Raw genomic sequence first — 12081 nt, 5'->3', positions numbered from 1 at the left:
AATATGGATAAATTTAAAGCACTTAAGGATAATTTACCCAAAACCTAAGCTATATTTATATGTATTTTTCTATTGTTTGGCTAACCTAGCCACTATTATCCTCTTCTTTTCTCTCAACCGAAAGAAGTAAACTTCTCTATTCTTATTCTTTCACAACCGACTGAGCAACCCAAGCATAACATCTCGTCGCCAGCCATCGTAAATAGGTGGTCATTCACTCTTCCGACCACCCTAAACAAAAACCCGAAACAAAAAACATTCCCCCCATAAATTTTAAGTCCCAATTTGGGTCTAAAATACCGAGCACGAGACTTGAACAAACTCAAGTCTTCCTCCGATGTTTCGCCGGTGACCTGGACTCCAATGATGAACCAAGAACGAGGTAAAATTATCCTCTTTACTATTTTTTTAGCTTACTATTTTTTTATTTCAAAAAAAAAATAAAATGTAAAATACAAAGCTGAAAAAAAAAATAAAACCAAATGTAAAAATAACCTTTGATGTTTTCTTTCTGATATTTTTTTGTATTGCTGGTAGTTTTCTCCGAAAAAATTTACATACTGTTCTGGGTTTTTTATAACCCCAGTTTACATGTAAAAAATAAAATTTTACATTATCCTTTGTTTTGTGATGATAAACTGATTCAGGACGTGGATCATTGGTGGCCACAGGTGGAGCTGCCGGTGACGTGGAACACGTGAGACTACAGGCGTGGCGGTTGTGCTCTAACGAGGAGGGACAATTGGTGTTGGTAGAGCTAAAACGTGGAGGGACAGCTGGTCTGGAAGCTGCTGGAACCGTCGGCTAGAGCTGCAACGTGGAGGGACAGCTGGTGTTCCTCTAGAAGCTACTATAGCCGTCGGTTGGAGCTGCAACGTGGAGGGGACTGCTATTAATGTAAAAATGGTGATTACAATATGATTTTAAAACAAATAAAACTAATAATTTAGATACTAAAGATGCAATTTACCTTTAATTATAGTGGGAACAAATAAATGGCAGGGGTTCGAATCTTAGCGTTTAGGTATGGAGTAAACTGGATTGGGAGGGTCGACCCATAATGGCCTATGCAAAACTCGATCTGGATTGGGAGGGTCGACCCATAATGGCCTATGCAAAACTCGATTTGGATTAGTCGGTCAATAGATCGAATACCGGTGATTAATTCAAAAAAAATCAACCAGTTTTCTTAAATATGAGAGTTAATTGCATTATATTCCCTCAAACTATGGCCCTTATTTTAAATTGGTCCTTAAACTTTTGAACATTCTAATTTCATCCTTAAACTATCACTCTCAATTTAAATCTATCCCTAAACTTTTGAACATTCTAATTTCATCCCCAAACAATGATCCTCTTTTAAATTAGTCCCCAAACTTTTGAAAATTCCAATAACATCCCTTAAATCACTTAAAAGTTTAGGATTAAAATTAAAACATTAAAAGTTTAGGGACTAATATAGAACTAGGGTCATAGTTTACAGATGAAATTGGAATGCTCAAAAGTTTAGGGATTACTTTGGAATGAGAATTATAGTTTAGGAATAAAATTAGAATATTCAAAAGTTTAGGATCAATTTAGAATGAAGACCATAGTTTGAGGACGTTTAGTGCAATTAACTCTAAATGTGAACTAGAGATGACAGTTCTTCGTCTACATCAGACGAGATAAAATGTCTGAAGTCACAATTATTATTTCTTCGGTTGTACACTAATAAAAGTAAATAAATTCTAATTGTTTTCAATTATTTTTTATAAGAATAAAAACCAAAAATAATTATAATATAATCCCAAAAAAACAATAATGTGGGCGGCTCACTACCAACAAGGCAACAGCCATGGACAAAGAATGTCTTCTTACCTCAAGCTTAACTATTTTCTTTCTTTTTTTTTTAATATTAAGAATCCTTGTAATACAACAAACCCACAACCATGAAATCAAAATAAAACCCCAAATATTAAATATTTGAAAGATCAAATAAAATAATTTCAATGAACGTGTATTACATGATTGGATTTGAAGGGAGATAAGGTTCATTCTCTTATTGATTATTGACTTGGGCTTGCGCTGCTTGATTCTATTTCGCATGTGCGCTTAAACTGTGGACCAGTTTCATAAGATTGTTAAAAGAAATATAATGCAGAGAAACAAGGTGTAAACTATATGACAATATCAAAATCCATGTTCTTAAAAAAAAAGGTACTGCAGCTGTCCAAACACTCTTTCTCTACTTTCAAGCCCATTGTGATTGGTGGAATTCATATTCATTTGCCCACTTTTTACTTCTTTTTTTCTCACTATAAATAGCTGAGGACCATCTTCGTTTGAGTTCATGTTTTTCACAAGCACCGTCTTGGTTCGAGTTCCAATTGTAGATCGAAAGCATCCCAGCTGAATTGCATTGTGGAAATGGAAACCCCAGTGAAGTACATCTGCGTTCTTGCGTTTCTTGTGAGTATGACCATTGCAGGGCTCAATGGAGTGGAGGGAACTGCTTATTATTATGGTCCATGTGGGAAACATGACATCGAGAAGGAGGCTGAGAAGTTGGAACCGTGTACATACGCAGCACAGAATCGGAGAGTACCGGTTTCAGAGCGTTGCTGCACCGTAATGGAGAAAAAGGTGAAGAATCCAGCCTGCCTATGCGCTGTTCTGTATTCTCAAACAGCATACAATGCGTGAGTGAGGCCGGAAATCGCAGTGACCATTCCGAAACGCTGCAACATTGTTGATCGCCCTGTTGGTTACCAGTGTGGAGGTACAGTTCACATTTTGCGTTACATTTACTCCTTGTATGGTGTTAGTTTGAATATTCTAATGCAGCTTTTGTTTATTTGTTGCAGCTTTCACCCTGCCTTAACTCTCAAGACTCCCCAATACATGGCATCAGCAGTATAAGCATGTTGGATTCTCTGTGACATCTAGCATTTTCAAGTTAAATAAAATCTGTTGATGTATCTTTAAATTATAAGAAAGAAATGTTGTTGTTTCTTTGAATAATGATAAGCAAAAGTGCACTTGTCTTTGCAAATCGTCTGCTTCTTGTTGAATAGAGCATGTGTTTGAGTTGGCAAGGGATAAGATTATGGGTTCACTTTTTGGAGGAAATTTTAGTCATTTGTGAAAATAATTAGGTTCAATAGAATTCTGAACATTGCAGATGATAGATAAAACAAATAACAAAGTCAACAAAAAGGGTAAACTACCTCAAGACGAGTTTTTTTGAAGAAGGGACCGAGTTCGCAAATAAGTATTTTTATGGATTTTTAAGTTTTACATTTCACCTACACTTTTTGGATGATGAAATAAATGATAAAAAATTGCTTAAGCTTCACAAATTTATGTTTAAACTAATGTAGGGTTTCTGTTTTTAGAGTTTTTGGGGTTTGAAGAAATATAAACAAAGGTTTCCCATTCCACGCTTAAACAATGCATAATACCAAAAAAATGCCCCTTACATTTGACAATTGTTATTTTGACCCCTATTCATTTTTCAGAATAAAATACTTTCCGACTTTTCATTTTGGATCAAAATACCACTCGATACGGAAGTAGTTTGTTCTTCAAAATCCACCATCTTGGTCAATGGTTTAACCATGCAAAATAATTCTTAATTTTCCCCTTATTTTCATTAAAGCACCTAACCTTTCAACTTTTTAATTTAGTCCTTAATTAAAAATCGAATCAAATTATATTTCAATCGAGCAGATTTATCTCCATCAGACACGCATGCAAGAGCTTAAAACAATCAAATATATTCAATATATTTTACTTATCATATTTTATAATGTCGTGTCTTCTTCGTATTATAATTATTATATCACATAATCATGTCCTGTTCATACCCATATTTCTTATCTGTATCCGTCCTTATAGAGTATTGCCTTTCTACGCGAACTGAAACAAAACAAAATTAAAAAGAAAAGAGGAAAAAGGGAAAGAAGAGTGGTGTTATACAGCTGATGGATGGAGTGAAAATACTCCCAAAGCTAGATCCCACAGAAACAAATTGAAAAACACTCTTTCTCTAGTTCCATGTGCATTGTAATCGGTGGAATTCATATTCATTTGCCTGCTTTCCACTTCTTTATTTCACTGTAATTAGCTGAGTACCATCTTCGTTTGAGCTCAAGTTGTTCACAAGAATATCTTCGATAGAGTTCAAGTTGTACATCAAAAGTATCCCTGAATTGGTTTGCGGAAATGGAAACTCCAGTGAAGTAAAGGTGCGTTCTCGTGATTCTTATGAGTATGACCATTGCAGGGCTCAATGGAGTCGAGGGAACTGCTAATTATTATGGTCCATGTGGGAAGCATGACATCCAGAAGGAGGCTGAGAAGTTGGAACCGTGTACATACGCAGCACAGCATCGGAGAAGTCCGGTTTCCGAGCGTTGCTGCACTGTGATGGAGAAAAAGGTGAAGAATCCAGCCTGCCTGTGCGCTGTTCTGTATTCTCAAACAGCATACGACGCGGGGGTGAGGCCGGAAATCGCAGTGACCATTCCAAAACGGTGCAACATAGCTGATCGCCCTGTTGGTTACCAGTGTGGAGGTAAAATTGGCATTTCGCATCACCTTTACTCCTTGTATAGTGTTTGTGTCAATACTCTAATGAAGCTATTGTTTGTTTCTTGCAGATTTCACTCTGCCTTAACTCTGAAGACTCCCCATTACGTAGTATCAGCATGCTGGATTCGCTATGACATCCAGCATTCTTAACTTAAATAAAATCTGTTGATGTATCTTTCAATAACAAGTAAAAGTGGTGGTGTTTCTTTGAATAATACTAAATAAAAGGTCCCTTATCTTTGCAAAATGTGTTCTTCTTGTTTCTTGATTACCATTCCCCCCCCCCCCAAATCTATGCTGTGAACAGACTAATAATCAAGTAGTTGAACCAGATTTGTCAGTTCTAACATTTGTAGGTAATCTATTTATCAAGAAGACTGCTGTAGTGGACATTGAGAATGGTAGTTTGTGACACTTTATTCTCATCAATGGGTATATTACAAGACTTAAGGATAGTCTTTATAACACTTGGAAATATTACAGACTTTTAGCGTAGGAACTGTGTTATCTCCATTATCCTAAAGATGGCCAGACGTCTTCATCACGTAGGAATTGTGTCATCCACCGATCAGATCTCCTCATCGCGTAGGAACAACATCACCAATAGATAACCAAACTTCCTCATCGCGTAGGAACCGTGTTATCTCCCTTTATCTCTAAAGATGGCCAGACGTCCTCATCACGTAGGAACTGTGCCATTCACTGACCAGATCTCCTCATCACGTAAGAGCCGCTTCACCCTTAGATAACCAAATTTCCTCACCACGTAGGAACCGTGTTATTTCCAAATTTACCTAAAAACGAACAGAACTCTTCATCGCGGATGAGCAGCGTTGTCTTCAATATCAAGTCTCAACAAAAGAGTGACTCGGACAAAAACTCGTTGACTTATCATCTTTGCTCTATTCTTGTTAACACAATAATGAGTAAAGACGAATAACTGTAGACACTTGTTTTTTTCCGGGTTTTATTATTATTATTATTATTATTATTATTATTATTATTATTATTATTATTAATTTATATTTTAGAGAACCAAATGAGGCTCAAGTCACAGCCCAACCAAGGTGCAACCCAAAGCCCACAAGTTACAAAAGCCCAACAGTATCTTGCTACCAGCCCAACAACAAATATTTAAGACCCAATTACAGCCGACCCGACCCGACCCGGTTCAAGCCCAACAACAGGATTCGACCCGAATCGGCCTAAAGTCAACAAACCCAAACAAGAATTAGGTTTTTGTTTTAACCCTAGCATGATCTGCCACCGCCATAACCACCAAGGAGTCACCAACCGGCGCGTGCAACCCATCGCTCGTCACCTCGCTGCGTACGTCATCACTGATGAATCCCTCTACCACTTCTTTCATCAACAGTGACAGAAAACTGCTCCAAATCCATTAAACAAATAAAATATATATATATATACCCACTTTCAAGCAGCAAGAAATCTCGAGAAAATCAAGGTTGTCAATGAAGTCGAAAACAGGTATTCATACCCTATTTTCTCGAAAGCAAAACCAGTCATTCATCAAAAGCCATCACATGCATCACCATAAAAGAGGGAGGGAGAACATTAAAAAAAATAGGGAGAAAAAGAGCAAGAATCGGATTCGAACCAAACAAAAAACAAAAATATCAGTCAAAAGAAAGAAGAAAACTCACCTTTTAGACAATATTCAGCCGTCATTTACTTTATCAGAGTAAAGGGGTTACTCTAATACCCAAGTTAAATCTTTAACCTTTAGGTTTCAGGTTTAGTTGTGGGTTTGAGAATATTTGGGTGTTTAGTAAAGGGTTATGGATTTCAAAGAGTAAAAGGAAGAAAAAGGGGAATCTTTTTATGTTTATCCACCATCGGAAGTCATTGATTTGGACGGCCAGAGGGAGAATGGCCTTGGCTCTCGATGGAAGAAAAGGGAGAGATCAAAGGGCCGAGTGGCCGGTTTGAAATGAAATGAGTTTTACGGTGTTTTTAACCCTATAAAGATGGTTTTATATCATCTTTAGATTGGCGTCGTTTTGGCAAAGAGGGGAGACCGAACTTTAGGTTTAATGGATAATAGCAACCTTGGTCCTTGTAGCTTTATAATCTCACCAGTGTTTTTCACTTTTTGAAGGAAAATCACAGTTTAGGTCCCTCTAGCTTTGTAAGGGTGGTAATCAGGTCACTTAATGAAATTTCATTCTTCTATTTCGAGCTCCTTATCTGTTTTGTGTTATATTTTAGCCCTATATGTTTAGTATTATATTTGTTTAAATATTTAGATATTTATCTGTTAATTTTGCATAGTTTTCATTTTGATCATTATTTGTTCATTAATGAGTTTTGGGATAATTACTTTGTTTTAACTCCTGATTTGTTATTTATTTTATTCTAGTCATTTTTTATCCGCCTAAAAGATTATTATGTACTTTATGTTTTAGGTTTCAAATGTAGCATCATGTTCATTTTAGTCATTATATTAGGACTTAATCTTTGGGAGTTATTGTTGCGGAAGACGCCTATCGGATAGAGCAAAATCGCAACTGATAATTTGAGAAAATAAAAATGAAGATAAAAGAGACATAAAATTTACGTGGAAAACCCCTAAATAATATAGGGTAAAAACCACAAACAACGGTAGAAGAATTTCACTATGAGAAAATAGGAATTACAACTTCTCTCGATCTACCAAGGAGAAAACAATGATAATTCTCTCTTGATAAAAAGGAGAAAACAACTCTTAATAAACTCTCTAAATTCTCTCTAGTATTGGAAGAAAGCTATAATGCTTTGGGATGGTTTTGAAGCTAAATGAGCTAGGGTATTTATAGTTGAAGCTTAAGGAATAACTTATAAATACCCTAACTTACAATGGCTAAAATTGAGTTTCTACCATTGTTGAAAAATCAACAATTTCTGCAGCCCTTTCTAAATGTCAACAAATGCTGCCACCAAATAATTTCCACCGAAAGTTTGGTTTACTTTCGGTGATGCCACTTATTTTCAACAATCTCCCACTTGAAGATTTGACTGGAACAATCATATCTTCACACAATTCTTTCTACCTTGTACCATCATGTTGCTTACGTCTCTGACAGGCCACAAGAGGATCGACACCAGGTAAATTTATCAGCATTGATCGCCTTCGTCATGAAATCTGCTATATTGTCTTTGGTATGGATCTTCTGCATATCTACCGTCCCTTCTTCCATCTTTTCACGAATGAAATGGTACTAAACTCGTATGTTCTTTGTCCTTGAATGAAATGTTGGATTCCTTGCTAGATGCAAGGTGCTTTGACTGTCACAAAATAGAGAAACATGCTCTTGATTGTGCCCAAGCTCCTCCAATAACATCTTCAACCAAATTGCTTATTTCTGGCTTGTGTAGCTGCTACATATTCTGCTTCTGTTGTTGACGTAGCCACAACTGACTACAATTTTGAAACCCAGCTTACAACTCCACTAGTAATTTTAAACACATATCATGTAGTAGATTTGCTTTTATCCAAATCCCCTGCATAGTCATAATCTACATACCCATTGATTAGTAAATTTGATCCTCCGTAACATAATGCAACATTTGAGGTCCCTTTGATGTATCTTAGGATCCTCTTTATTGTATTCCAATGCTCTTTTCCTAGATTCGCCATGTACTAACTAACCACTCCCACTACTTGTGCAATGTCTGGTCTTGTACATATCATAGCAAACATTAAACTTCCCACTGCTGATGCATACGGTACGCGAGACATCTCCATCCTCTCTTCTTCACTGCTAGGACTCATACTGGAGGATAATTTGAAGTTAATAGGAAGAGGTGTAGAAATTGGCTTACAATCTTGCATGCTGAATCGTGACAAGATTTTCTTCAAGTAATTCTTTTGTGAAAGCCAAATCTTCCTATTACTTCTATCTCGGTGAATTTGTATCCCTAGAATCTTGTTTGCTGATCCCAAGTCCTTCATTTCAAATTCCCTAGCCAGTTGTGCCTTCAATTCTTCAATATGATCTTTGTTGGGTCCTGCAACCAACATGTCATCCACATACAACAGCAAAATAACAAAATCGTTATCACCAGACCTCTTGAAATAAGCACAAGGGTTTGCATTAAGTCTGTTGTATCCAAGGCACATAATGAAAGAATCAAATCTCTTATACCAACACCTCGGCGCCTGCTTTAGACCATACAGAGATTTGTTCAACCTGCAAACCAAGTTCTTCTTTTCTTTTTCTTCAAAACCTTCAGGCTGAAGCATATAAATTTCTTCTTCAAGATTTCCATGAAGAAAAGTTGTTTTAACATCTATCTGCTCTAGATGTAAGTCCAATGTAGCACATATTGCCAAAACTACTCGAACTGTTGTTAGTCGAACCACAGGAGAAAATATTTCATTGAAATCAATACCTTCTTTTTGAGCATATCCTTTGACCACCAGTCTTGCACGATACCTCTCAACTTGATCGTCACTATTTCGCTTGATTTTGAAGACCCATTTGTTACCAATTGGCTTCCTTCCTTGTGGTAGTGGCACAAGGTTCCATGTATTATTTTTATGAAGGGCTTCAATTTATTCTTGCATCGCCATCATCCATAGTGAAACATCTGAGCTGTTTATTGCCTCCTCGTATGTTGATGGCTCATCGTCCTCTATTAAAAGGCAATATGCAATATTTCCTTCTATAACATAATCTGAGTGCCAATTGGGACGTCTTCTCACACGATCTGATTGATGAGTTGTTAGAGCTTTAGAACTCTCTGGTTCTTGTTCATCATGTTCTGGTTCTGCTTCAGAAGAATTTCCTTGTTCAAACTCTTTTTCCACATGTATCTGAGTAGTCTCTGACTTTTCAGCGCTATCATCGTCTTCTTTTCTCTGTAGTTTATCTTCTACAAAGATAACATCCCTGCTGATGATCACTTTACGGGCAGTGGGATCCCACAAGCGATACCCCTTTACTCTATCAGCATACCCCAAGAATTTGCATTTCCTGGATTTTGGATCCAACTTTGAAATTTCTTGGGAGTTGTACATCACGTAAACTATACTTCCAAATACATGGAGGTTTGAATAATCAGCTGGTTTTCCAGTCCACATCTCCATTGGTGTCTTCAGCTCTATTGCAGTTGATGGAGCTCGATTCACCAAATAACAGGCGGTATTGACTGCTTCTTCCCATAATGATTTTTCTAGGCCTGCATCCCTCAACACTGCTCTTGTTCTTTCTAACAAGGTTCTGTTCATCCGCTCTGCCACTCTATTTTGTTGAGGAGTGTTTGCCACTGTGAACTGTCTTTTGATGTCTTCTTTCCTACAAAAGTCATCAAATTCTTCGCTTGTGTATTCTCCTCCATTATCTGTTCTGAAACACTTGATCTTATTTCCAGAATCAAGTTCCACCCGCGCTTTGAAGTTTTTGAAAGTTGAAAACACATATGACTTCTTCTTAATAGGGTACACCCAGCATCTCCTAGAGTAGTCATCAATAAATGAGACAAAGTATTTTGCTCCGCCTAGGGATGTAACCGGTGCTTGCCATACGTCAAAGTGAACCAATTTTAGAACACTTTTGCCTCTAGAATTTGATGTGTTGAATTTCAACCGGTGCTGTTTACTTGTTATGCAATGCTCACACAAGGTAAGTGATACCTTTGTTAAGCCTGGAAGTAGCTTTTGCTCCACAAGGACTTTCACTCCTTGTTCTGACATGTGTCCAAGTTCCTGATACCATAGCATTGTCGAATCTGAACTACATGAGGCAACAGAGGCTTCTGCTTCTAGCAAAGTCACTCCCTTCAACATGTACAAGTTTGCTGCTATCTTTTCGCCTTTCAGCACCACAAGCGCTCCACGGAACACCTTCATGATTCCTTTCTGTGTTTCAATCTTGCTTGCATTATTATCCAATAATCCGTAGGATAATAAATTTTTCTTCAGGCCTTTCACGTGCCGCACATCTCGAACAACTTTAATTGTTCCATCATACATCTTCAATTTGATGGTTCCCACGCCAACGATCTCTAAGGCATGATCATTGCAACTATACACAGATCCTCCTGAGACAGGTTCATAATGATGGAACCATTCTCTTCTTGAGGTCATGTGATATGTTGCTCCCGAATCAATGAGCCATATATCTTTATATCTCTTTCTACCTTCCACGGTGGTTGACGCTTCACAGCATAGAGCATCTCCATCATCTGAAGTGTTTGCGGTATTGCCTTATGGATTGGAGTTTTTATTTAGACTCCAACAATCCTTCTTCAAGTGACCCTTCTTTCCACAATTGTAGCACTTTAAATTCTTTTTGCTCATCGACTTCGATCTACCATGTTTGTGACTGCTGCTTTGGCCACGTTCTGTTGATCTCCCTCTCATCGTTGTCAACGCTTCTACTTGTTGCAGATTTACTTGTCTGTCTTCCTTGTTCTTGTGCTGATTTTCTTCTTGGAGAACAGCAGCTGCAACGTCATCGAAGACTAGACTGGTGACATTACTGTTTGTCAAGTTTATGATGAGTTGATCATACGAATCCGGTAGACTTTGAAGTAGAAGTTCATCACGTTCTTGTTCTCCTATTTTATAGCTTAAAGATGTAAGCTGAGAAAATAAAGTGTTCAGTGTATTTAAGTGCTCCGTCACTGAAGTAGATTCTGGCATACGGAGAGTGTACAATTTTCTCTTAAGGAAAATTTTATTGTGCAGCGATGTGGCCTCGTACAGTTTGGTGAGATGATCCCATATCTCCTTAGATGTCTTCTTCTCCTCGATGCTTGACAATACTTCATCTGCTAATGCTAGATGAAAGTTTGCCATATCATTCCCGTCCATTTCGATCCATTTGTTGTCATCTATGAAATCCACCGGCCTTTTACTGATAGCTGCTAGACAACCATCTTTTCTCAGGATGGCCTTCATCTTCAATTTCCACAATGAGAAATTTCTCCCATTGAATTTTTCAATATCAAATTTCGTTGCCATAGCTTCTTTTACGGATAGCTCCCACTATTTCACTATCGTGAATAGTTCTCTGGAACCTTCAAAGAATGGGTAATAACTTCTTACTTTCTTATGTTGGAGGATCCACCTTTTGGTGGCAACCACAAAGACAATAAGCAGATATTACACACTCAAATCTGGCTCGGATACCAATTGTTGCGGAAGATGGCTATCGGATAGAGCAAAATCGCAACTGATAATTTGAGAAAATAAAAATGAAGATAAAAGAGACACAAAATTTACGTGAAAAACCCCTAAATAATATAGGGTAAAAACCACGGACAACGGTAGAAGAATTTCACTATGAGAAAATAGGAATTACAACTTCTCTCGATCTACCAAGGAGAAAACAATGATAATTCTCTCTTGATAAAAAGGAGAAAACAACTCTCAATAAACTCTCTAAATTCTCTCTAGTATTGGAAGAAAGCTAGAATGCTTTAGGATGGTTTTGAAGCTAAATGAGCTAGGGTATTTATAGTTGAAGCTTAAGGACTAATTTGTAAATATCCTAACTTACA

At 37.3% G+C, this 12081-nt stretch overlaps 2 protein-coding genes across 2 annotated transcripts; both read left to right on the top strand.

Moving 5' to 3' along the window:
- Window positions 1-2409: 2409 nt before the first annotated feature.
- Window positions 2410-2901, top strand: LOC120172736. The gene is made up of 2 exons (XM_039180131.1): window positions 2410-2681; window positions 2847-2901. Exons 1-2 carry the CDS (start codon window positions 2410-2412, stop codon window positions 2899-2901), a joined length of 327 nt encoding a protein of 108 aa, XP_039036062.1.
- A 1334-nt stretch (window positions 2902-4235) lies between these two features.
- Window positions 4236-4690, top strand: LOC120172667. Its single transcript, XM_039180077.1, has 2 exons — window positions 4236-4558; window positions 4644-4690. Exons 1-2 carry the CDS (start codon window positions 4249-4251, stop codon window positions 4658-4660), a joined length of 327 nt encoding a protein of 108 aa, XP_039036008.1. The 5' UTR covers window positions 4236-4248; the 3' UTR covers window positions 4661-4690.
- Window positions 4691-12081: the final 7391 nt, after the last annotated feature.

Source organism: Hibiscus syriacus, unplaced genomic scaffold (assembly GCF_006381635.1).
Source record: "Hibiscus syriacus cultivar Baekdansim isolate YM2019G1 unplaced genomic scaffold, ASM638163v2 tig00111877_pilon, whole genome shotgun sequence".
NCBI classification, from domain to species: Eukaryota; Viridiplantae; Streptophyta; class Magnoliopsida; order Malvales; family Malvaceae; genus Hibiscus; species Hibiscus syriacus.
This window is presented reverse-complemented; position numbering and strand designations above follow the sequence as displayed.

Bases quoted from the DNA above. Each gene is read 5' to 3' on its own strand.
- LOC120172736 (XM_039180131.1), top strand. From the start codon at position 2,410: ATGGAAACCCCAGTGAAGTACATCTGCGTTCTTGCGTTTCTTGTGAGT. The intron at 2,682-2,846 runs GTGAGTGAGGCC...TATTTGTTGCAG, and splicing joins TCTCAAACAGCATACAATGC to CTTTCACCCTGCCTTAACTC.
- LOC120172667 (XM_039180077.1), top strand. From the start codon at position 4,249: ATGAGTATGACCATTGCAGGGCTCAATGGAGTCGAGGGAACTGCTAAT.